Source organism: Phyllosticta capitalensis (genome assembly GCF_038381095.1).
Source record: "Phyllosticta capitalensis strain CBS 128856 chromosome Unknown BKA78scaffold_5, whole genome shotgun sequence".
Classification (NCBI taxonomy): domain Eukaryota; kingdom Fungi; phylum Ascomycota; class Dothideomycetes; order Botryosphaeriales; family Phyllostictaceae; genus Phyllosticta; species Phyllosticta capitalensis.
In genome coordinates, this window is record NW_027117443.1 from 99,374 (window position 1) to 120,602 (window position 21,229).

General features: G+C 57.3%; 9 protein-coding genes across 9 annotated transcripts; 3 read left to right on the top strand and 6 right to left on the bottom strand.

The window, feature by feature from the left end:
* Positions 1–1,637: 1,637 nt before the first annotated feature.
* Positions 1,638–2,568, top strand: BKA78DRAFT_128153 (uncharacterized protein). Its single transcript, XM_066882546.1, has one exon. The coding sequence runs from the start codon at positions 1,935–1,937 to the stop codon at positions 2,406–2,408; it is 474 nt and encodes a 157-aa protein (XP_066743890.1). The 5' UTR covers positions 1,638–1,934; the 3' UTR covers positions 2,409–2,568.
* Positions 2,569–3,877, bottom strand: BKA78DRAFT_128152 (uncharacterized protein). Its single transcript, XM_066882545.1, has one exon. It carries the CDS (start codon positions 3,471–3,473, stop codon positions 2,730–2,732), a length of 744 nt encoding a protein of 247 aa, XP_066743891.1. The 5' UTR covers positions 3,474–3,877; the 3' UTR covers positions 2,569–2,729.
* BKA78DRAFT_343331 (GTP-binding protein TrmE N-terminus-domain-containing protein) lies at positions 3,731–5,919 on the bottom strand. Its single transcript, XM_066890420.1, has 3 exons — positions 5,570–5,919; positions 3,952–5,519; positions 3,731–3,875 (listed from the first exon to the last, which is right to left on the bottom strand). Exons 1-3 carry the CDS (start codon positions 5,861–5,863, stop codon positions 3,857–3,859), a joined length of 1,881 nt encoding a protein of 626 aa, XP_066743892.1. The 5' UTR covers positions 5,864–5,919; the 3' UTR covers positions 3,731–3,856.
* A 130-nt stretch (positions 5,920–6,049) lies between these two features.
* Positions 6,050–7,270, top strand: BKA78DRAFT_352452 (ribosomal L28e protein family-domain-containing protein; the record flags this gene model as incomplete). The annotated part of the gene is made up of 4 exons (XM_066891353.1): positions 6,050–6,111; positions 6,165–6,200; positions 6,255–6,384; positions 6,455–7,270. The coding sequence occupies 4 exons, from the start codon at positions 6,050–6,052 to the stop codon at positions 7,268–7,270; spliced, it is 1,044 nt and encodes a 347-aa protein (XP_066743893.1).
* A 1,635-nt stretch (positions 7,271–8,905) lies between these two features.
* On the bottom strand, positions 8,906–11,598 carry BKA78DRAFT_281965 (uncharacterized protein; the record flags this gene model as incomplete). The annotated part of the gene is made up of 5 exons (XM_066885644.1): positions 8,906–10,103; positions 10,143–10,665; positions 10,711–11,081; positions 11,128–11,291; positions 11,339–11,598. The coding sequence occupies 5 exons, from the start codon at positions 11,596–11,598 to the stop codon at positions 9,292–9,294; spliced, it is 2,130 nt and encodes a 709-aa protein (XP_066743894.1). The 3' UTR covers positions 8,906–9,291.
* A 2,309-nt stretch (positions 11,599–13,907) lies between these two features.
* Positions 13,908–15,002, top strand: BKA78DRAFT_343335 (uncharacterized protein; the record flags this gene model as incomplete). Its single annotated transcript, XM_066890421.1, has 4 exons — positions 13,908–14,076; positions 14,130–14,179; positions 14,296–14,530; positions 14,579–15,002. The coding sequence occupies 4 exons, from the start codon at positions 13,908–13,910 to the stop codon at positions 14,812–14,814; spliced, it is 690 nt and encodes a 229-aa protein (XP_066743895.1). The 3' UTR covers positions 14,815–15,002.
* A 1,267-nt stretch (positions 15,003–16,269) lies between these two features.
* Positions 16,270–17,424, bottom strand: BKA78DRAFT_352454 (uncharacterized protein; the record flags this gene model as incomplete). The annotated part of the gene is made up of 4 exons (XM_066891354.1): positions 16,270–16,340; positions 16,400–16,761; positions 16,919–17,111; positions 17,199–17,424. 4 exons carry the CDS (start codon positions 17,422–17,424, stop codon positions 16,270–16,272), a joined length of 852 nt encoding a protein of 283 aa, XP_066743896.1.
* Positions 17,425–18,572: 1,148 nt separating this feature from the next.
* BKA78DRAFT_352455 (uncharacterized protein) lies at positions 18,573–18,898 on the bottom strand (the record flags this gene model as incomplete). Its single annotated transcript, XM_066891355.1, has 2 exons — positions 18,573–18,735; positions 18,873–18,898. 2 exons carry the CDS (start codon positions 18,896–18,898, stop codon positions 18,573–18,575), a joined length of 189 nt encoding a protein of 62 aa, XP_066743897.1.
* Positions 18,899–20,511: 1,613 nt separating this feature from the next.
* On the bottom strand, positions 20,512–21,027 carry BKA78DRAFT_352456 (autophagy protein Atg8 ubiquitin like protein; the record flags this gene model as incomplete). Its single annotated transcript, XM_066891356.1, has 3 exons — positions 20,512–20,554; positions 20,646–20,878; positions 20,938–21,027. The coding sequence occupies 3 exons, from the start codon at positions 21,025–21,027 to the stop codon at positions 20,512–20,514; spliced, it is 366 nt and encodes a 121-aa protein (XP_066743898.1).
* Between the last annotated feature and the right edge of the window lie 202 nt (positions 21,028–21,229).

Here is a 21,229-nt window from a genome sequence, read left to right on the forward strand (position 1 = left end):
CGCGACGCCTGTCGGTTGGCTTGCTCGCTCGCTCTCGCGCCTCAGCCCTACCGAGCAGGGTATTTTTAGGAATCGGTTCTGATTCTCGCGTCATCCGCAGTCAAACACACCCAAACCCGACAGACACGCATGCGCGACCCAGCGCTGTGGCCGTTCCGTCGCATCGCATGCTTCCCAAACCCCTCTCCTGGGTCCTTTGCAATGGACGCGCAGCGCAGCGCACCAAGTCAAGTCACCTTTGCTTGTGAAGAATGCAGCCCTGCGTCCATTTGGCATCAGGTCCGCGACAAGCTGACGACGGTCTATCTTGGTCGATGACATTCCGACGATTGACGACCAGAATTCAAAGGTCAGCAACAGGGACCACCACACCACGGCGGCGCCAGCACAACGGTGTCGGCACGGCAGTGGGGAAGTCGAGACATCAAACCCTCGCAACGTGCTTTCTAGGCTGATGACGAAGCCGTCGACGGGCAGTGGCAGGGAGAGCTCGCGATAAGGTGCTGACGGACAGGGCCACTGCCATTATTTTCGGCATGCCGGAGACGACGGATGACTGTGCTGGCTGCTGATGACAGCGACCTACTGCTTTGGCCGTTGCAGCGTCATGCCCTCTGCTCAAACAGGAAAGGGAATGAGAGGGTTGACAAAATGCTGCGAGGCTGAAGTCTGCGCCCCGTTTCCAAGGCTCCCTTGCTTCAAAACGACATACAGTACCTGCAGCTCCGATGCTTTCGCCGTCGGCTTGTGCCACTTCGCAAGCTACCGACTCGGTGCCCGCGAGTAGCGAATACCGCTCCAGCTCCCGTCCACCTTTTGTCCGGCCCGCCCGTCAGCTGCTGCTTGTTCTGCCTTGGACTGCGGCGTCCGAAGGGAGAGACCGTCTCGGCTCTTTTTGGATGCGGCGCTGCGGCCGTGATGATGGCGGCCGTTGACAAGTCCTGTCCAGCCTAGAGGCACACAACCTCCATCTCTCAGCGCACCGCAGCTCCGCTCTGCCCCTCCACTTCCCCCAGGCGTAGCACTTTACCACCCACCCACGCAGCCACGGCATGCAGCGGCTGTGGCTTGCAGCAGCTGGGTCGACGCCGCGTCCATGGTAGCAGGCTCATCTCTTCTCGTTTATTTTTCCTCTCTCTCCTCTTTCTACTGCCCGGGCAGTGCATCCAACGACTGCTTTGAATGGCATGCAGGCAGACAGGCAGGCAACACACCTCACACGATGCATGCTACGGTACGGTACGGCGCCCCCATCCATCGCTCATCCACACCTTATTCTGCTCTGTGTTTTCGCCTCGCTTTCCACTACGCAAAAGGGGTATTATTCATTCTCTGACCCAGCACGGACCGGCACAGACGATTGGATGATGCGACAGACGAGAGTGAGAACACCTGGACCGTGCCATGCTGCGCGTCCAGGGAGCCATCTGCTGCTGCTGCTGCTCTCCAGCTTGCATGCCGCGCCTGACCTGCACCACGCCCGCCCGCAGCAGCCAGGCAGCGGGTGCTCAGAGAGTGCAATGCCAACATAATCACGATGACAACAGCATCATCATTGTCCAGCCACTCGCGCCCCAGGGCCCCGGCGGCGCATCGTGGCGCGCCGTACGATAGGCACCGTGACGCAGCGCAGGGACCGGGGTCCAAAAGATTTCATTTTCTTTCCTGTCTCTTCGTTCGTCCATCCTTCAATGCTCACTCTTACGCTGCCCTGCCCTGCCCTACTCTACCTTGCCCTGCCTTGTGCATCTGTGCCCCGTGCGCCCCCTCCCACGTTATGACTAGACTGGTCCTACCATACGATTCCAACCGCTACTGCTGCTGCTGCCGCTGCCGCAGGACTATTCTTTGATCTGCGCCCGGGGAGCCGGTATCTGGCTACACACGGGGCGTGCTTGGTTCCTGGAATACAGCTTCGCATTGGACGGTGTTCCATGACAGCCATGTGGAGGGTGGTGGTAAATGGGGAGGGAGCTGGACAGCTGGAAACTAGCTGCTGCGGTAAGGACCTGTCTTGTGTCTCTATTCCGCTTCTGTACAGCTCTCCTCCCATCTCCATCTGGGGGCTTCTTTTTTTGCGTTTCCTCTGTCGTCTTTCTCCTTCTCTCTCTCCTTCTCTCCTGCTGCAGTCTGCAGTCCACCACTGTGGGTGGCCTCTGGATTTAGGCAGAGATCATATAAGTATCTGGGACCTTTCCCTCATCTACTGTCGAGTCATCCATCCATCCATCCATTCCATCTTTCTATCAATCAATCAATCGTCCAAGGCATTAATCTCTCCTCTGCTGCCTCTACACACATACACTTTCGTCAACACCACTCCATCTTCCTCAACACCATACACTATCCTGCCGCTCGACTCGGCATCCAACAACAACAACAACAACCAACGCTACCTACCTTCCTAATACCAACAAGCCACTCCCTTCCTCGTCCCACTACTTGAACGCCGCTCTCCCCGTCATCTCGTCGACCAGACATCGCGCAGTCTAATCATCTTGATCTAATTCAACCCAATTCAATTCAACCCAATTCGTACCCTACCTCGCCTTCTGGCCATCGCCTCTCCTACGCTTCTCAGCGTCTCCGCTACCCTCGGCCAGCTCGAGTTCACGTCGACTCTTTTTTGGCTTCGAGGCGTCCTCTCGCCTATTCTCCGCCTTCGCACACATCAGCCTCCTCCGCGCGCCTTTGCGTTGCGTAGTGCAAAATAGCGTAGCATAACGTAGCTACCGCCGAACCTCGCACGCACATATCCGTAGATACATACACGCCTCTCCGCGCCTCCCAACGCGGCACCGCCAACCAACCAACCAACCACTCCCTCCTCTTCCACCACCACCGACCAACCAACACGATGGGCCGCGGCGGCTACAACGGCACATCCTCACCCACATCCTCGCTCTTCTCGCTCCTGCCTCTGCCTCTGCCTTTCCTCGCCTCCTCTTCAGCGGCGGCGGCATCGTCGGGGGGCCGTGGCGGTTACAACGTCGCCATGTCCATGTCCATGTCGGCGACGGCGGGGCGGGGCGGGTACAACTAGAACGTTGGACCTGGAGTTCCCCGTCTGACTTTTTGCTTTCTGGCGTTTGACTGGCTGGCTGCTGCTTTTGGATGCCGGCGCGCTGCCAAGTCGAACTCGACTTTGGCTCGACTCGACTCGGACTCGACTCGACTCGGTTTTTGGCTTTGTTTGCATAGCGTGGAATTGTTTTTTTTTTTTTTTTTCGTTTTTGGTTTCTTGTTTTCTCTCTACTCCCCCTCCTCCCTTTCCAATTTTTTCCACCTAGAACTCTCCTCATACACATACCACATACGCATAGACGGATACGGATACAGATACGGCCTGCACACTCACACTCACACACACTTACGGATAGACGGATAGACGGCACGCGGACGGACACCTTAGCGATACCACTCCCCACCACTTTTGTTTCCTCTTTTTCCTCCTGGTTTGGGCTTGGTTGCATAGCGAAGGCGCTGGTTTGCTTGGTTTGCTGGGTGGGTGGGTGGGTGTTTTTGGGTACGGGAATTGGGAATTGGGAATTGGGACGGTTGCTTGTTTGTCGTTTCAAGGGAATTGTCTGCCGAATTGGTTATTGGTTGCTCTTTTGGAGTGTGGCGTCTGTCGCTTCGGGTGCTATGGGATGGCGTTTGGTGCGTGTGTTTGGCTTTGTTGTGTTCAGTCATAGATTCATAGATTAGCTGGTCTAACGGACAATGTGTTTTTGATATTTACGATATTTGCACTCTGCTCTTGACTCGACGCGTGAGTGGATCGATGAGGCGGCTATCTGTGCGTTGTCTCTTCATCCCAATAATGCCACAACACAACACTCTGGTATAAATCCTACTACTTGCCGACGCAAAACCTGCAGGATGAAACGTCAGCACACAAGGTCGCAACAAGACACACGCAAAAGGGTTAATGACAATGGCTCAACGTACTTTTCAAACACGACGCCCAAAACCTCCTCGACGTCTCCCGCCCCCACCACCTCGCCGCGCCCCGTGATGCGTCCCAGACACGCCGCCGCCTCGCGCAGCGTCTCGGCCGCAACGACAATGTCGAGTTCGCCGTGCGCGTCGGCGGCGTCGGCATCGCCAGGGGCCGTTGCGGCCTCGACGGCGCACAAAAAGTCGCCTAGGTGCTCGGCACACTTGGACAGGAGGACGCGCTGGCGCTCGTTGGCGCCGAGCGATTCTTGCCATATGGATGTGTCGACGGCGGAGGTGCTGGAGCCGGCGCTGGCGCTGGACGCCTCGGCGGGGATGAGCGGCTCGGTCATGGATTCGAAGACGGCGATGAGGGAGTGGAGAAATGATTGGATGGCGCCGGGGTCGGCGGCTTGGGGTGGTGAGGAAGATGGGGCAGACGCGTCTTTGCACGAGATGAAGCGGATGCGGTCACGCGGCATGCCGAGCGTGGATTGGATCGTGGAGATGTGGGTTTCTTTGGCGGCTTTGGCGCTGCTGGAGAGCTTGTCTGCTTTGTTGACCACGGCGACCACTTGTATGCCGCGGTCCAGGCATTGCTGCGCCGTGGCGACGACTTCGGGACTGAGCGATAGATGCGGTGCCCCCTGAGCGTCGGATTCGATGGAGAAGACGCAGACGACGACGTCCGAGTCGAGGGCGAGCGCTTTGGCACGCCGGATGCCTTCTTGTTCGATGGTGCCCACGGAGGACCGAGGAGCAGTGTCAGCACCTCTTGGGGACGTGTCATCTTTTCGCAGACCCGCCGTGTCTCCTACCCGCACGAAGAAGCCCCCTACGTCTACTCCTGTCTCGACAACATCTCTTGTGGTTCCCGCCTCTTGACTTACAATCGCCGCCTCCCTCCCAACCACCCTGTTCAATAAACTGCTCTTGCCCGCATTCGGCTCACCCAGCAGCACGATGCTGATTCCGTTGCGCAGTAGCTCACCTCTGACAGCATTGGCCGCGTGCGTATCTATCTGCGCCTTGAGCCTCCTGGCTTGGGCCGCAACCGATTCTGCCAGCTGCGCAGGCGACTCATCAAAGTGCTGGTCCTCTGAAAAATCGATTAGAGCCTCAAGCTCGCCGCGCGCGTACAGCAGTTGCCTTGTCCAGTCCTCGTAGCGCTGGGCAAGGCCGCTCCGCGTGCCGCGCACCGAAAGGCGCCGTTGCTGCTCGGTGGTGGCCGTGAGCGTGTCGCCCAGTGCTTCGATTTGCGTCAGGTCCATGCGGTCGTTGAGGAAGGCGCGCCGCGTGAATTCACCAGCTTCGGCGTAGCGGATGTGATGCTTCGCGCCATCCTGCGTGGCACACTGTGGTATGGCGGCGAGCACGGCACGGACAATTGCAGGCCCGCCGTGGACGTGAAGTTCAAGGAGGTCTTCGCCAGTCACGGTATTCGGGGCGGGGAAATGGAGGATGAGGGCCGTATCGAGGACAGTAGAAGGAGACGGAGGGCGAGTCGGGTCATACAGCGTGCGGAGGGCTGCGTGACGTGGCCTGGGAAAGGTAGTGCTGGGGCACAATGACCGATATATCTGGACAATAGTCAGACTCGGGACGTGCCATGGTGATAGAAGAGGCAGACATGAGCGCAAGCCGGGCCTGATATTCTTATGACGGCAATGGCCGCTCTCCCCGGTGCTGTAGACAGGGCGTATATGGTAGGCTCATGACTGCTGCCATGGTTTTGATGGAGGCCACTTGAATGAGTTTTTGTAGACCATGACGCAATGATCGTGGCCGAGGGAGACGATTCAGTCCATGATGGAAACTTGGTGGTCCGTATCGAGGACAATGAGCTTGAGCAGACGAGAGGACGTGTGAGGATGCTCAAAGGGCGACGGAGAGACGCGCGACGAAAGGCGCAAGCCTGGCGCATAGGGAAGAGGTGGATATCAAATCAGAGAGCTCACAATTGGAGACGACGAGGGCGGCACTCGTCGGCGTTTTCTGGTGCCGACTGAACGCCAAGATTTCGGGGGAGATCCGCCAAAAAGTTCAAGCCCTTGCCCCAAGCCCAAGTCCTTCCGCTCCACACCCAAACAAACACTACCTACTACTCGCCATGGCTTCCGACGAGATTGTCTGGCAGGTTATCAACCAGCAGTTCTGCTCCTACAAGCTCAAGTCCGTAGTCTGGCCCAAACACGTAAATCCAGCTCGCTAACCTGATTTCTCAGGCTGCCCACCAAAAACCAGAACTTCTGCCGCAACGAGTATGCCTTTTTACGATCCAACGACCTCGAAAAATACTGACAGAGTCTACGCAGGTACAATGTGACTGGTCTTTGCAACCGCCAGTCTTGTCCTCTCGCAAACTCCCGCTATGCCACCATCCGCGCACACCCCGAAACAGGCGCACTATTCCTGTACATCAAGACCATCGAGCGCGCCCATCAGGTCAGTCCCCTCTCAACAAGCCTGCCAGTACGACTGTAAGTGTCCAAGACAAAAACTGACTCACCGATAGCCCTCGCGCTGGTGGGAGCGCATAAAGCTCTCTTCCGACTACGCCAAAGCCCTGCAGCAAATCGACGACCGCCTTGCCTACTTTCCCAAGTTCCTCCTCCACAAGAACAAGCAGCGCCTGACGCGGTTGACACAAGTGCGCATCCGCAGCCAGCGGCTGGCCAAGGAGCAGGCGCGCCTGGGCGAGACGCTGGTCCCCAAGCTGGCGCCCAAGATCCGGCGCCGTGAGGAGACGCGCGAGCGCAAGGCCGAGGCCGCCGCCAAGGTCGAGCGTGCCATTGAGCGCGAGCTGATTGAGCGGTTGCGCAGCGGTGCGTACGGCGAGCAGCCGCTGAACGTGGACGAGGCGGTGTGGCGCAAGGTGCTGAGGGGGCTGGAGCGGCAAGGCGAGGGCGAGAGGGACGAGGACATGGACGAGGGAATCGAAGAGGAGGAGGAAATGGAGCGCGAGATGGAAGAGGGCGTCGGCGACGTCGAGTACGTCAGCGACATCGAGGGCAGCGAGTCGGAGGACGAGGGTCTCGACGACCTGGAGGACTGGGTCGGCGGCGACAGCAGCGACGAGGCGGCATCCGGCGACGACGCCAGCGAAGACGACGACGAGGACGACGAGGAAGACGAGGACGACAGCGACGCGAGCGAAGAGGAGGACACGGCCAAGCTCAAGAAGGCCCTCGCAAACATGAACAACCGCAAACGCACCCGCAGCAGTCCGCCGCCCAAACCCAACAAGAAGAAGAACGCCAAGGGTCCCAAGCGCGAGATCGAGTATGAGTACGAGAACGAGCCGGCGCAACGGCACACCATTTCCGCGTAATAGGCGTATCTGTGTAGTTTGGAATCAGGTCGGCGACCACATCCACCTCGCGACCATGGAAACGACAGCGCAATCTCCGGCATTGGGCTGGCGAGGAAGGGAGCAGAGGTGCGGATGTGCTGCGGACATATGGCCAGCGTCAAGTCCGCCGCCGTCAGACGCCTGCCTGTGGCCACGTCTGTAACCCGACGGACGACGGACCCAGAGGGCCGACGTGCGTCGTCGTCGTCGTCTGAACCGACCTCATCTCCGGTCGGAGCCTGCAGAGACGACTACGACCGACCAACAGCTAGCAAAAACAAGAAGCGAACGCGTTGGTTTGGGTTGCTTCGACCAAGAAAGAACATAATGAGCCGGGCGTTTTGGCGTGCGTGTGCAGATGCTGTGTGTGTAGCATCAGCATGGGTTTCTTTGCAAAATGGAGAAAGGACTGAGATTGCTTGCCAAAATAAAGGGACTGCTGATTGACCGAGTCCACGTAGAGAGAACGGTGAAAGGTGCTCTAGGCGCTAGGGGATACGTGTTTGTCCAAGTTTCTTTTCTCCAACCATCTTAGTCCACCCGACTGCGGCGGCGGTCAAAAAGCGAATATGATTGTTTCCTCATCTACCAAACACCAAAGCTCATCTATCCACCTGCCATACATCCATAGAGTGCGGAGTGAAATGTCAAGCGTGCGTCGCGTCGCGTCGTGCCGGCCGGCCGAACAAGAGGCGCTTCGCATGCGCTGCATGATGATGATGATGGTGGCGCCGCGCGGATCCTCAGGCTGAATATTCAAACACTTAGGTTGACTTGGTAAACTGGCGGCGGCATGGCATGGCATGGGGCCGTTTGAGACGGCCACTAGAGGAAGGATCGGGGAGGAGTGGCGACGTCATAGATAGGTAGGTAGGGGAATGGGTAGGTTGGCAGCGGGCGGTGGAGGAGTTAGTAGGTCCGTAGGTACAAAACCAGTGCCTACTGCTGCCTGTGGAGGAGGGGTGGGGAGGGGCCTTGGAGAATTCGTTTTGGGGGTTGGTGTGGTCCGTCGTGCCTGAGTGGACGTCTAATCCTCGCACGCGGACGTGCTCGCGTGCCGTCGTTAAGCTGCTTTTCGCAGGGCAGTTCTGTTCAGCGCGGGCGCAACCGCACGCATACCTAGGTGGGTGGATGGATGGATACGCGGGCTGGGGTTTGGGACGCAGAGCTGAGTAGAGTAGAGCAGAGGATGAGGAGGTTCAGAGACATAGATGTTTAGACAGACAGTCAGTCAGAAAGTCAGTCAGACAGACAGGCAGGCAGACAGGCGAAGAAGCGGGCATGTAGACGAGATGGATGTCGATGTTTTGGAGCGCAATGGAGCGCCACGCACGCGCGAGGTGCCTACATACGTACGCTACATGCGCTACACAACAACCATCAGACCGGGAACACAAAAAGACGACGGCTCGAATGAATGCGACGGCAGGTGGAGGAAAGGGCGCAGAAACGAGACGAAAGGCAAGCAGGAAGGAAGATGTAGAGGTGGGAGAGGATGCAAACTGTATGAGGGCGTAGTGATGATGGTCTAGTGTACAAGTGGCGTGCGCACACCGAGGAGGAGTGCGATGGGGAGCAACAGGGCGGGCGGGCAGAAAGGCTCTGGATCAATTGGTCGGTTGGATTGATTGGTTTGGCTGGCTGACTGGTCGATCAATGCGAACGACAGGCTACTAGGAGAGCAAAACTCTTCAGTCCGTCCAGTCCATCCGTGCATCAGCGTGGAAAAAGAGCAGGCGAGCAGCAAAGAAGACAGAGAGGAGAAGACGAGAGCCGCTCCGAGACAGGCGGGCAAAATTTTTGGAAACGACAGCACAATGCCCAACCCAGCAAATCCACCTAACCTTGGGCAAAGAAAAGAAGGGTCCAAACACGTGCCTATGATGTGAAAGAAAGGCGGCAGTAAAGGGCAAGAGGTATTCAATAATGGCCGTTCAACACTCGTGAGAAAGCAAGCGCCCCACCCAACGCCGACGCCCATGTAAAGGACACGCCAAACATCATATCCACCGCGTCGCCTCGCTCGCGCCACTCGACCGCATCTGGACGTTTTCGCTCTTCAAATCAACCCAACGCGGCCGACTCGTCTGCTCGCGAAGCACCTCGCTGTCCTTGGTCTTGGTTGACTCGGACCGCGACGGCGGCTTTGGCCGCCACTCGAATTGGCTGCTGCTTGGAACAATGTCGAACGGGTTGCCTGCGGACGTGGGTTTGGGTGTTGAGCCCTGGGCGGGCCGTTGTTGGCGCGTGGGCTGCTGGTACGTTTTTGGCGCAATGATGGTGAAGGCGCTGAGAGCCGAGTCGGCAGTGCTGGCGCTCGAGGAGGTGTGGGCGGAGGTAGCTTCGGACTCACTTAGCGCGGCCGACGTCGCGCGGCTGTCGATTTGGGAGGAGGGCGAGTTTTGCGATTTGGAGTTGGATGATGAGCTACGGTCGAGGGAGATGGTGATTTCGGAATGCGAGTCGGGGTCGGTCTCGGACGGTCTCCTGGAGCTTTCGGCCGTCGAGGGCATTTCTGCAAGGTAGCGGTTCCCCGCGGAAATGTCGGCCATGGGCATGTTATTGGGAGCCATCGAGAGCCGTAGACCGATTTGGACGGTTGCAAGGCTGTCGACGCTGGTATCACGGATATGACGGCCGGTAAAAAGTGGCCGTGGAGGGAGAGTCTCATAGTAGTCGGCTACGTTGGTCACCGATCCTGACCTTGCTCCCTTTGTTGGAGTAGAAAACGGGTCGGCAGGTGCCTTGGCCTTTTGTGGTGACGAGTCGGGCGAATAGACGGTTGACGGTAATTTTGGCATCGTTGGAATGACTGGTAAACGGAGAGAATAAGGCAGATGCGACTCTCGACCTTGCTCGGATTTGGCGGGAAACAGAGAATATGAGCCCGACCTGGAGCGCTTATGGACATATTGTGATGGCTGTTTGCTGGGTACAGCGCTTTTGACCGGAGAAGAATCTGGCGTGTCAATTTGCTTGCTTTGTACGATTGGTGCTTTCCAGGTTTCGCTCTTTTCCTTTTGTCCAGAACTTTGCTTTTCCGTGCCAAAGCCAGTCTTCTCCGGTCGGAATTGATATCCATATCGATCGAAGCGGTTGTTCTTTTCTCCTCCAACGGCAATGGGCTCGCTGATTTTGAAATCATAGCTATCAGGTCCGGGAAAAGCCAAGAATCGCAACGGATTGAAGCGGCCGAATGTCGAGGAGATTCGGGGTTGGATAGCGGCAGCGTTGCTATTGATCCGAAGGAATAGCAGAATGAATGAGACGAATGCGCCAGAGCTGTACAAGATGAATTCCGCGACACGGGAGCTGCTCAGCTTGGCAGAGAATTTTCCAACGTAGAGAACGACGAAGAAGGGCATGATGAGGGCCTGTCTCTTGTTAGAAATTCCACTGAAGAAAGCAATGGAACTTACATTTTGGGCGACTGCAAATCCAAGCAGGTAGACCATTCTGGATGCCGAGATCCTCTCTTCCTCGTCGAAGCTGGTGTCGTAGAATAGGCGCATGATGAGGAGTCCCATCATCAGGATATAAGAAAAGATCAAGGTCGACAGGATGGGCAGAAAAAGTCGCCGGAAGTGAAGAGGAATCCACAGCAGCTCGCCAAAACACTTATTTCGCCCGCGCCATGCGACTGTGGGAATGAGTGTGAGCACCATCAAGGCGATAATCACCGCGATGCAAATTGGAGTGTTCCATTTTCCACGCGAAACCGAGCCTTTGAATGCCCGAATGACGGCCTCGATTCCAAAAACCAATGTGGCATACGCGGACATGAAAATGGCTGTTCAAAGTCAGCGATTGAGAACAAGTGTGGTCGAGATTCTTACTTGGGAGAAGCAGCATAGAGAGACCTCGGCAGCCCGTCGTCGTGATCTTATCCATACGGCTGGCCTGTACAGCTACCAGGACGATTTCCTGGATCAAGATGAATACCCCGAGAACAAGTGGGAAAACGTCAGAATTGCGCGTCGACCGCAGAAATTGGAACCGCCTTCTATGTGTCAGATCGCGTCGTACAAAGAAACCTTCAACGCTCACCTTGGTCTCACGACCACTCGTAATTTCGAGGCTCTTCGGTTGTCGAACATGATTCTTGCAATCATCATGGCCATGAGGACTGTGCTGACGACCCCAATGACCACGTTCAACGTCCTGACCGCTTTTTCTTGACTCAAAACCAGTGTCGAAAAGTGCTTCTTCCCCGTTGCTGTAGTGGTATTCGTGTCGGCAGCAGAGACCGCCCCGGTCGTCGAAGTCGTCGCCTGGCCAGTGAGGCCATTCACACCTGCAGAATCCATTCCGGACGGTCTGGCGACGAATTTGCAATCGCAGCCAGGTTGGGTGGACGCCGAGAACAAAAAGACAAACGAGAGGATTAGACCAGTTAGGAGGTGTACTGGAGTGGCATGAGAGAAGGCAAACCTTCGCCGACGCTATCCAGAGCCAACTGAGATGATTCAGCCAGCTAAGAAAGAAACACTCTTAGCGGGTGAGGAGAACGCTGGGCAGCAACGACGGTCAAACGAGAGGGCATTGCGATACATTTCAGGACAGAGAAGACGACTTGTGACGGGCCCGACTGCAGGCAAGAGTTTCGCACCACCAAGTCTGACGCAGTTCCTGTCGACAGACGAGTGGCTGCGGGATTCTGTAACTGGAGCTAGCCAAGGCAGGCAAATGATCGATAAGAACTTCGAAGACGTCTAGCGTCAAAGAGGCTTGACTTGGACGCATGATGGTTACAGCCCAGCAAGCGGTCGCTGAAGCTGCCAGTGACAGCTCTAGCTTGTGCGCCACTATTCCGCCATGGACTTGCGTCAAGACCGCACCCAAGGTAATAAATCCGGGAGCCCTTGCTGGAGTGTAGTCGTAGTCCGTGCCTCAAATCTTATCGAGCTTTGCTGGGAAAGTCACTGCTAGCTTCGTGGTGGTGGCATGTTGCGATAAGGTTCAGAATAAAAAAGAGACAACGGTTCCAGGTCGCGGCCTCAAGCACATGGCAGTCGTCGTGGGTTGCGCCGAAGCCGTTGAGCAGGCGTGCAAGGTGGATCTTTGCATGGCCCTGAAACCGCAAGCCTCCAGCAGGTGAAGATGTTGAAGAGGATTGCCATAGCGGCGAGGTCTATAGCATTCAGCGACGATTGGACACGTACTCAAGGGTCGGCTGGAAAAGGAACAACGCAGTTGGTCGTGATGGACTTGATTGGTCAATGGTGAGACGCAGGGCGTTGGACGGTTCAGAGACGGGTGCAACTCTCCTTCGGCGGCGCCCGCGCCCCTGACGTCGACATGGGCTATCGCGCTCCAAGGTGAGACTAGAGACCAAGTGGCCTGAGGCACATCGTCTCCCCAGGTCAAGGGGGTGCCGCCAGGGCTACCAAGACCACGAAGCTGCCATAGGGGTCATGCCACGCCGAGCCGTCTGCGCTCGTGCTCTCATCCAAACGACTGTCACGAAGGTCGTAGAGGAATCTGATGATGACATACAGGTTTCGGAGCACCAAAGGGGACGAGAGGGTGCATTGTTTGTTGCAAAAGAGTGGAAGATGTCGAGTCGTGGTTGAAAGAAGGTTGAAGCTTTGGCCAGCTAAAAAGTCATGGCCGCTCCCACGCTCAACACCACGCCAAGCTACCCACCTCTTCAAACTGTCCGCCCGGCGCGACATCGATTCAACAACCACTCGTGCTATTTGCGCTCGCGATTGCATGCAAAATGAGGAAAGTATCGTCTGCAAGCGAGAGAGTACAACATCGCTTCGGCAAGCGCGGACCTTCATCGCCCTCCAGCCAGCTCGACAGCGTAACCAATCCTTCACGCAATCCTTCACCTACCACTCTTTGCTATACGAATCCCGCATTGGTGGCCAAATTTGGCTAGCGCTCGAGAGATGCCTGTCCTCAGGGGTCTCTGACAGGTGGAAAGGCCAACGTGAGAATTGCGAAACATCCCTGCCCGTGTCTATGATAGCTTGGGAGGGACTACCAACTGCAGGAGGCCTTCCCATCCGCAAACTATCCTGGACGCTAATCCAATCCCGCAGGCAGCAACCCGGAAACAATGTCAATCGGGACTGCCGTCAAGCTTGATCCAACAACCCGCGTGCTTCAACGACCGCGAGCTGAGGACCCGTAAATGACTACGGACGACTCTTGAGGACGCTGGCGAGTCTTCGAAACCCGATCATTCAAGCAATGGCTTGAAGAGAAACGAAAACGAAATGACGACCACACCATCATCTCCAGGCTTTTCTAACCAAAGGAGGCCTCCGCGCTGATCGCTATGTTGCCGGACAACTCCCAATCAGTCAACGAGTCTGAACACCTATTCAAGAGGCCAGAGTCTCGGTTGAAGAAACATGCGGCCAAGGTGGGCGTGAGGACGCCAACCAACTGGGCGGCCGGCTTGGATCCATCGGCCATGGTTGTCGAGAGACCTCCAAGGCGGACAGACTTCTTTTGACGCAAATTCTCATTGAGAAATGAGGCTGCAGACTCATGCTGTCCATATAAGCTTTGCAGCTTGCATTGCATGGGCAAAAGCAAGTAGACGAGCATACCCAGTTCCCCACGGCTGATCCGACTGGGGTGCTTTCCGGGCGGTTGGGTCATGGTCCGTCTCCAAGGTGTCTCCAAAATTCAAGTTAAGCTTTCTACGCAAGACTCGGCTGGGAGCCAAAAGTCCCTGGTGTCAAAAGTCTTGACCATGAACCCGTTGGGCGCCTCGCAGAGCAAACGTCTCTGTCATCCATTGGCCTCGTATTCAGATTTCAAAACTCGTATGTGCTTCAACACCCACGTGCGGTGGTGGGCTAAAACTTGTCTGGTACAGTTGATGGAGACTTCTCCGCGGAATTGGCCATTCAAATTGAAAACTTAATGGTCAGTGAAAGACGAAGCTCAGCCACGAAGCACGTTGGTGCCACGCCGCCACGACGGCAAAATGGACGACGTTCATGCTCCCCACCGGACCAAAGGACACTTGGAGAATCTACTAGCCGGGCAAACCCCCAGCCAGCATTGATTGCTCCACGCCCAACTCTACGGATTCCTTGCGAAAGAAACGCATCTTACAAATGATTTGGCAGCTTCTTGAAGACTCCATTCACCAAACGAGGCGTCTAGCAGACCAAGCCTGGGCCGCCATCTCACCATCAGCCCCAGGACCGACGCCCACAGGCCGGTCTACTCTCTTAGCACACCCGCATCCGCCTATCCGACGGGAGCCAAAAGGTAAGCTTATACAGCGAGTGCTTGCTGCTCGGCCGACTAGCGCTGCAGTCCAAGGCGCACCCGCCGACGCCGTACCTTTCCAGCCGGCCGGGGCATCCACCGCCTGGGAAAAGCGCGTCGACGCAACACCATTGCCTCCATCGCCTCCATCGCGTCGTCTCACCATGATCCGCAAACGACCAGAGCCACGGGCTCGCCTCCTGCACCTCCCGACGCCTGTACCTGCCGCGAACGGCTTCGTCCGTTTTCTCGCCGCCGTCCCGTCGACGTCATGCCTGGCGTAGGGCCAGGACATGGCCGAAATGAAAGGGAGAGCGAACAGCAGGCAACTGACGATGGACGATGGGAGAGAACGAGCGAGCGCTGCGCGCGCTCGACGATTGGTGTTTGGCGAGCGACAGCCGCCCAAACCGGCTTGCTGCGGCGGGAGTTTCGCCGCCTGCACCTTCCTCACGTTCCTATAAGCCTCTCCGCCGACCACACTCGCAACTTTGGCTTGCGCCTGTGAGGTCTCTTAAGGATGCCTCGCTGCCTCGTCTCTGCTCCTCATGGATGCTTGGTGCCGCAACTGCTTTGTTCAAATGACTGGCGGTGTCGTCTCTACATATGCACATATGTTCAATTGAATCAGGTTGCCTTGCACAGTTGACGACCTCGGTTTTTTGAGAGGGCAGTGGGGCGACGCACATGCTTTTATGACCGTCACAGGTGTGGTGTCGTCCTGCTGCGCCGAACATCTTGTTCCTCCCGCACCCTCCCACTCCATCGACCAACACGCTCTGACATCATGGTTGCAACAAATCCCATAACCTCGGGCATCGAGCTCAAAAATTTTCCTTCTTCAATACACCTCAATCAGCTCTCCTTTCCCTTCCACCACCTCCTGATCCTCCCATTCCCATCCCTCTTTCCCACCATCTATCTTCACATCCACTCCTCCATTCCCAAATGCCACCCACCATAATCCGCTTACCACACTGTTCCGTTTGGCCCCTATCGACATTGTTCCAATCTCCTCGTCACAGCCCCTCGTCCCTTCCGCTCTTCATCCGCCGATTTCAATTCTCGACATCCCTCAGGGGAAGAGCCCGGTGGCTCTGAGGTGCTCAAATTCTCTCCACCCACAGTTGTGTTCTCGGACTTGGTTTTCAGCAAAGAAAGTCCAGATGTGTGTACAGGGAGTGTGATGCAACCCTTTCCTCCCCAGGAAGACTTGGAATTCTGAGCTCGTGAAGGAAAGCCAATTACAGGAATTACTCAAGCACCCGGTATCGCATTGGCTTTGCCATCTCTTTTGCGACCTACCGTGGGCCGGTGGGGAGGCGTCAAAAATACTAGAACTGTAGTGACGAAAGTTGAAAGAGGTATACAGGAAATATCATGTGCGCGATCATTGAAGGAGAAATAGGTGTACAAACACTGGAATCCAACTATTACACGTCATGTCATCGTTAATCGGCCGACCGGCTCGACAACCCCCTCTCGACCTCACCCAACCCCCCCCCCCCCCCCCCCCCCCCGATCCGCAACTCCATCTTCGTATCCGCCCGTCCATATAGCCTCTCTTTCCTTTCTCTCTCTCTTTCTCTCTTCCTTTCCTTCATTCCTCCTCGTCCTCGTCCTCCTCCTACAACAACACGGCCAACACAGCAACAACGCCCGCAAGCGCCGCGCCAACGCCGCTCCTCCTCCCACCCTCTCCCTCCACGCCACCCGTCTGCGTCGGCGCGCTGCCCGCCTCACTCGTCATACTCGCACTCCCACTGGCACTCGCCGTCGCCGAACTGCTCGCATTCCCCTGGCCCGCCGCCTTAACCGCATCAGCGACGCCCGGCAGGGGCGCGGGGCCGGCCTTCACACACGCCTCACTGACGCCCTCGCCACGCGCGACCTCACAGCCCAGCCCCGCACAAATGGCCTGCGGCCGCGCCGGGCGCTGATACGGCACCACCACCGCATCTGCACTGCAGCGTTGCCCAAACGTGTCCATCAGGCTGGCCGCCACGGCGGCGATGTCGGCGTCGGCGATGCCGAAGCTGGACGCTGCGAGCCCGACTTGCTGGATGAAGTAGGCGAGTTGGGGCGAGGAGAGCGCCATGTATTTGTGCACGGCGTACATGCTGGCGCTGCCGTTGTAGGACGGGAAGGCCGCGATGGGGTGCGTGGACGTGCCTTGCTGCGTGCAGCCGAGGAGGACCCCGAAGTAGGCGTAGAGGTGCGTTAGGAGGCGGCTTTCCCTCGAATCAGCGTTGCACTTCGTTTTTCTTTTGTTGGGCGTTGGGTCGACGCGGCTGCGTGGAGGGTTTCTCAGGGGGAAGGGGGGTGGGGGTGGGGGGAAGGGGGGTTGAAAGGGGCAGCTAGAGCCAGGGGCTCAGACACAACACTCACAACTGATTCGACCGCGTGCCATTCGCGGGCTTATTCATCATGAGCGGCAGCGCGCCGCCGTCGTCGAGGAAGTTGACCACGACGCCGCTGCTGCCGCCGCGGTTGCTGCTCGCCAGGCCGCCGTTGAAGTAGGGGAGCAGGTTGACGGCCGTGCCGTTGACGGTGCCCGGCGCCAGGATGCCTGGGACGGGTACTGTGGTTGTGTCAGTGGGTTCTATGACGGGGTGGTGGGGTGGGAGTGGGAGTATGGGGAAACAGGGGGAAGAAGAACAAAACTTACCATCCGGCCACTCCACCCCCGGAATCGAGGGCTTGGTATAATTGCCTACCACCGCCGTATTAACCAGCAGCGTCAGCACCGTGGCCTGGTTCGCCGCCGAGTTGTTGCCCAGCAGCGCCGTCGTGTAGTAGTCGCAGACGGACGTGTTGGCGGGGCGCTGCGCTGCCACTTCCACAACCGCCATGGCTACCGCTGCGGTGGCGGTGAGGAGGCGGGTGGTGCGCATGGTGGGGTACTCTGGATGGAGGGTTAGGTAGGGTGGTGTGGTGTGGGTGTTAGGGGATGTCGAGTTTTGGCTGCGTCTTTTTTGTGTTTGGTTGGATGGATGAAGTGATGCCTGCGCCGAGCAAAAGGGAGGGGATGAGGGAGGGCGGAGGGGGGAGTCTGCTTTTCAATGACGGCTTGTCTGTCTGTCTGTCTGTCTAGATGTCCATCTACAGAGCGCGGCGCATCAATGAACAACACAGCTCGCCGCTATCTCTCCTCCTTACCCGCCATGCCTCCTCCCACGTCACTCCGGAGGGGGAGCGAGCAGTCAACGCTGCAAACATCACAAACACCGTCAATGGCACGTCCACTCGCCGCCACTGCACCGCAAGCGCAGCACCCTCATCGCCCACGGCCGTCATCACCCGCGCGCTGATTGGCCGAGCGCTCTTGCTTGGTATACGCATTTCGCTGATTGGACAAGGTGCGCTGGACGATGCGGACTAGATGCGGTAAGCAGGGGCCCGGGAAACTGCTCGCCCGAGTCTTTGGGGCGCACAATGGGGATGGATTTGGAAATGGAGGGCAGTTCATTGGCTGGGCGGAGTGTTTGTCGGAGGGCTTTGGGATGGGGGAGTGTGGAATGTGGGATGGGATGGGATGGCTTTGTGGATGCCAGGCTGAAAGAAAGAGTGGAGAATGTGCTGCGTCCTTTGGGTGATGTGATTCGTTTGCGCCCGCAAGTCTTCCCTCCATAATTTCAAGACTGAGAAGACGCAGGCGTGAAATGGCTCAGCAAGCACACAGCGCGATTTGATTTCGAGAGGGCAGAGCGGGCGTCGTCGTCGACAACAAAGCGGCAGAAACGGCTTGAAAACTCTGCAAAAGGCCCATCACAACAAAGAGACAGAGACGCCCGGGCTGCCATGTATGTCACAGCTCTCGATCCACCATTCCATGACTACCGCAAATCAATCAGCTTTGTCCCGTAGGTCAGGCAGCGCAGCAACAAAGGCAGGCCACATGATGCGAGCGACGACTTACCCACCACCACCCACATTCAGCAACCCCCAGATAAATCAAGCACCCAGAATCAACGCAAGCCGGTCGCCACCGCCGATGGACAAAGCAAGACCGACGACCCCGTCTGCCATGAATCCATCCACCTCACCTCGCACCCGTGGGGGCCCCGCCAAACGCCACCTGCCAGCGTCGCTGGAAGACGCGCCAGCTCTGAGCGGGGCCGCGGCCCTTTTCGCGCTCTTCGCGGTTGATGCGGGAGGCGGCGGCTGCGACGCCAATGGCGGCGGCGAAGAGGGGGTCAATATTTCTGTTTTGGCCGTGTCAGTGTGCGAGGAAGGGAGCTGCTGGTATGCGGTGTTGGTAGGTTGCGGTGGGAGCAGCAAAGCAGGAAAGGATTTGTGTAGTCGACGAAAAGACGACAAAAAGGATAGAAAGTCGACGTACTTTGAGATGATGTACTTGTACGCCATGATGGTTTGGCCGATGCGTGCGCAGGTCCTCGGGTTCCTGAGAGCGATTGTGGGTATGTAGACGTCCTGTCGCAATGCCACCGCTTCAGCGTCCACTCCGGGTGCAGAAAGCGCCCTATCTCAGGCCCCTTTACTCCGTGCTCTTTGCTCTTCTCGCTTTTCTCAGCCAACCAACCTGACTGACGATGGTTCCAACCGCAAATCCCCCAGCTCTTTCTGACGCTTCCTCAATCCACTCGCTCCCGAGTCGTCAAAAGATCGCAGTCAGCAACAACTCAAACCGCCCAGTCTGTCCCAAAGAGATGCGATGCGTTGTCGATGATTTCGAGAGAGGCTTGACGTAGTCGTTAGTAGCGGCAGTCGTGCTATAGGTAGATGATCGTTCCTTGCCGACGGGAGACGAACGGGCCGCAGCCGACGACCTAGGTAACCGACCGAGCGAGCCACGCCGAGGCGGACAACCAAGTAGCTAATGGAAGTCAACGCTCAATTCAACTACCCAACCACATCCAAGTATCCCATCCACTACATGTATCTACTCTGTCGGCTACGTATCACTCTACCCGTTCCAGCCGCAGAGCAGAGCAGAGCAGAGTAGAACAAGGCAGGGAAGAGACCTAGCAACGAACAAATGCACGCACGCACGCCGCGCATCGCAAGAGATAAGCGCAAGAATTCACCAAACAAGAGTCGTCTTTCCATCTGTTCTGTCGCGATGGCATGCGTTCCGTTCGTCAGCAGCAAAGACATAAGTGGTGTATCGTGTATGTAGAAGTGGGGTGGCGGGGGGGTTCCTGAGTGATCAACGCAGATAGCATTGTTCCATGGCGTCAGATGCTTGTTGGGTGTGCTGATGACCTGTGACCAACCAGCGCCATCATGTCTGGCTGACGCTCAGCGCAGCCGGCCAGTCAGCCAGCTGGCCGCCAAAAGGGGAGAGGGACTGCACAGCACGGCGGGAGTGTTGAGGAGGGATGGATGGATGGGTGGATGGGTGGATGGCGTCACAGGCACCGTCGGCGGCCCTATCTAGGTACCCACAAGGCTATCTTCAGCCTCACAGGTTGCATCATTTCCCACACGGTCTGCAGTCGTCTCTGGGGCTATTCTGAACTGTCTGATAACGGGCGACTGGCCGGGTTACTGCTACAGCATGCATCAAGGTGCTTATCCAACGACGGATTTCTGTTTAACCAGTGTGAATTGAGAAAGAGCAGCTGCTACCTGAAGACCCCGCCCGCGTCAATCAACCAACCAACTTGAAGACACAAAGGGTAGGGGGATGAAGATGAGGGGCAAGCGGGCGACCATGTGTCGGGGGGCAGCAGCCTGCCGTTGCAGAGGCCGCAGTCCGTGGTGTTGTGTTGTGCCGGCACAGCGTCGCGCGTCGCGACGGCCGCCCGCTCCGCCCCTCGCTTTGCTTGCTGATAGAGTCTCTGTCGATAATATCGTCCGTCGTGCATGATCTCTCTCAACCTGAACCCGAAAGGAGAAAGGAAAAAGGAACAAAAATGAGCCGTCACCAAACGCCGTCTGTCAGCGCCGTCGGAACCATCCATCCGCAAGTCGTCCGTGCCGTGAACCCGAGACCTAAAAGGCAGGAGAGGAGCTTCTCAACAGGCTTCGAAGCCTCCGAACGTGTTCTCGCCGGAGTATCTGCATGGATAGCGAGCGGTTAGTAAGCGTCGGCCATGGCGGTGACTCACGACGGTGTCGTCGTCGTCGTCGAACAAAGCAGCAAACGTACGTGATGTAGAGGAAGCCGTCCTCGTCCTTGTGCTCCTCGTAGATGCTCGACATGAGGGCGGCCGTGGGCGGCAGGACCTCGTCGACGAAGATGAAGATGGCCTTTTCGGGCGAGAGCTTGATACGCTTGCGGATGACGTAGACAAACTGGCCGACGGTCAGGTCCGAGGGGACCAGGTACTTCTTCTTGTCGATGGTGGCAATGTCGGACTTTTCGACCTTTTCGCAGATTACCTGGAGGAGGGCGGGCGAGGGTTAGATGGAGACAGAGAGGGGCAGAGGGGTGTGCTTACGGGAATGCGGTCGTTGTACTTTTGGCGGATGCGCTCCGCCTCAGCCTTGCGCTTCTCAAAGGGGTGCTCGTCCTTGAACTTGGAACGCATGGTGGATGTGTGTGTCGTAGAGTGAGGTTTGTGGTTGACGAGGGTTGATGCGGTGGTTGATGCAGAGGTAGGAGTAGGTAGGAGTAGACGGGTGTAGGTGGGTGGAGTGGAGTTGGGCGGCGGTGAGTGGAAGAGGCAGCCGGAGTGGTCCAGCTTGCGCCTCCAGTCTGTTGGACTTGCAGCCTAGCCGTCACGGGTCAAG

What these genes read in the sequence shown, in the direction of transcription:
- BKA78DRAFT_128153 (XM_066882546.1), top strand. Translation starts at nt 1,935, where the DNA reads ATGACAGCCATGTGGAGGGTGGTGGTAAATGGGGAGGGAGCTGGACAG.
- BKA78DRAFT_128152 (XM_066882545.1), bottom strand. Translation starts at nt 3,473, where the DNA reads ATGCAACCAAGCCCAAACCAGGAGGAAAAAGAGGAAACAAAAGTGGTG.
- BKA78DRAFT_343331 (XM_066890420.1), bottom strand. Translation starts at nt 5,863, where the DNA reads ATGCGCCAGGCTTGCGCCTTTCGTCGCGCGTCTCTCCGTCGCCCTTTG. An exon ending in CAGGCCCGGCTTGCGCTCAT is followed by an intron (nt 5,520 to 5,569) that starts GTCTGCCTCTTC and finishes ACTATTGTCCAG; the next exon opens with ATATATCGGTCATTGTGCCC.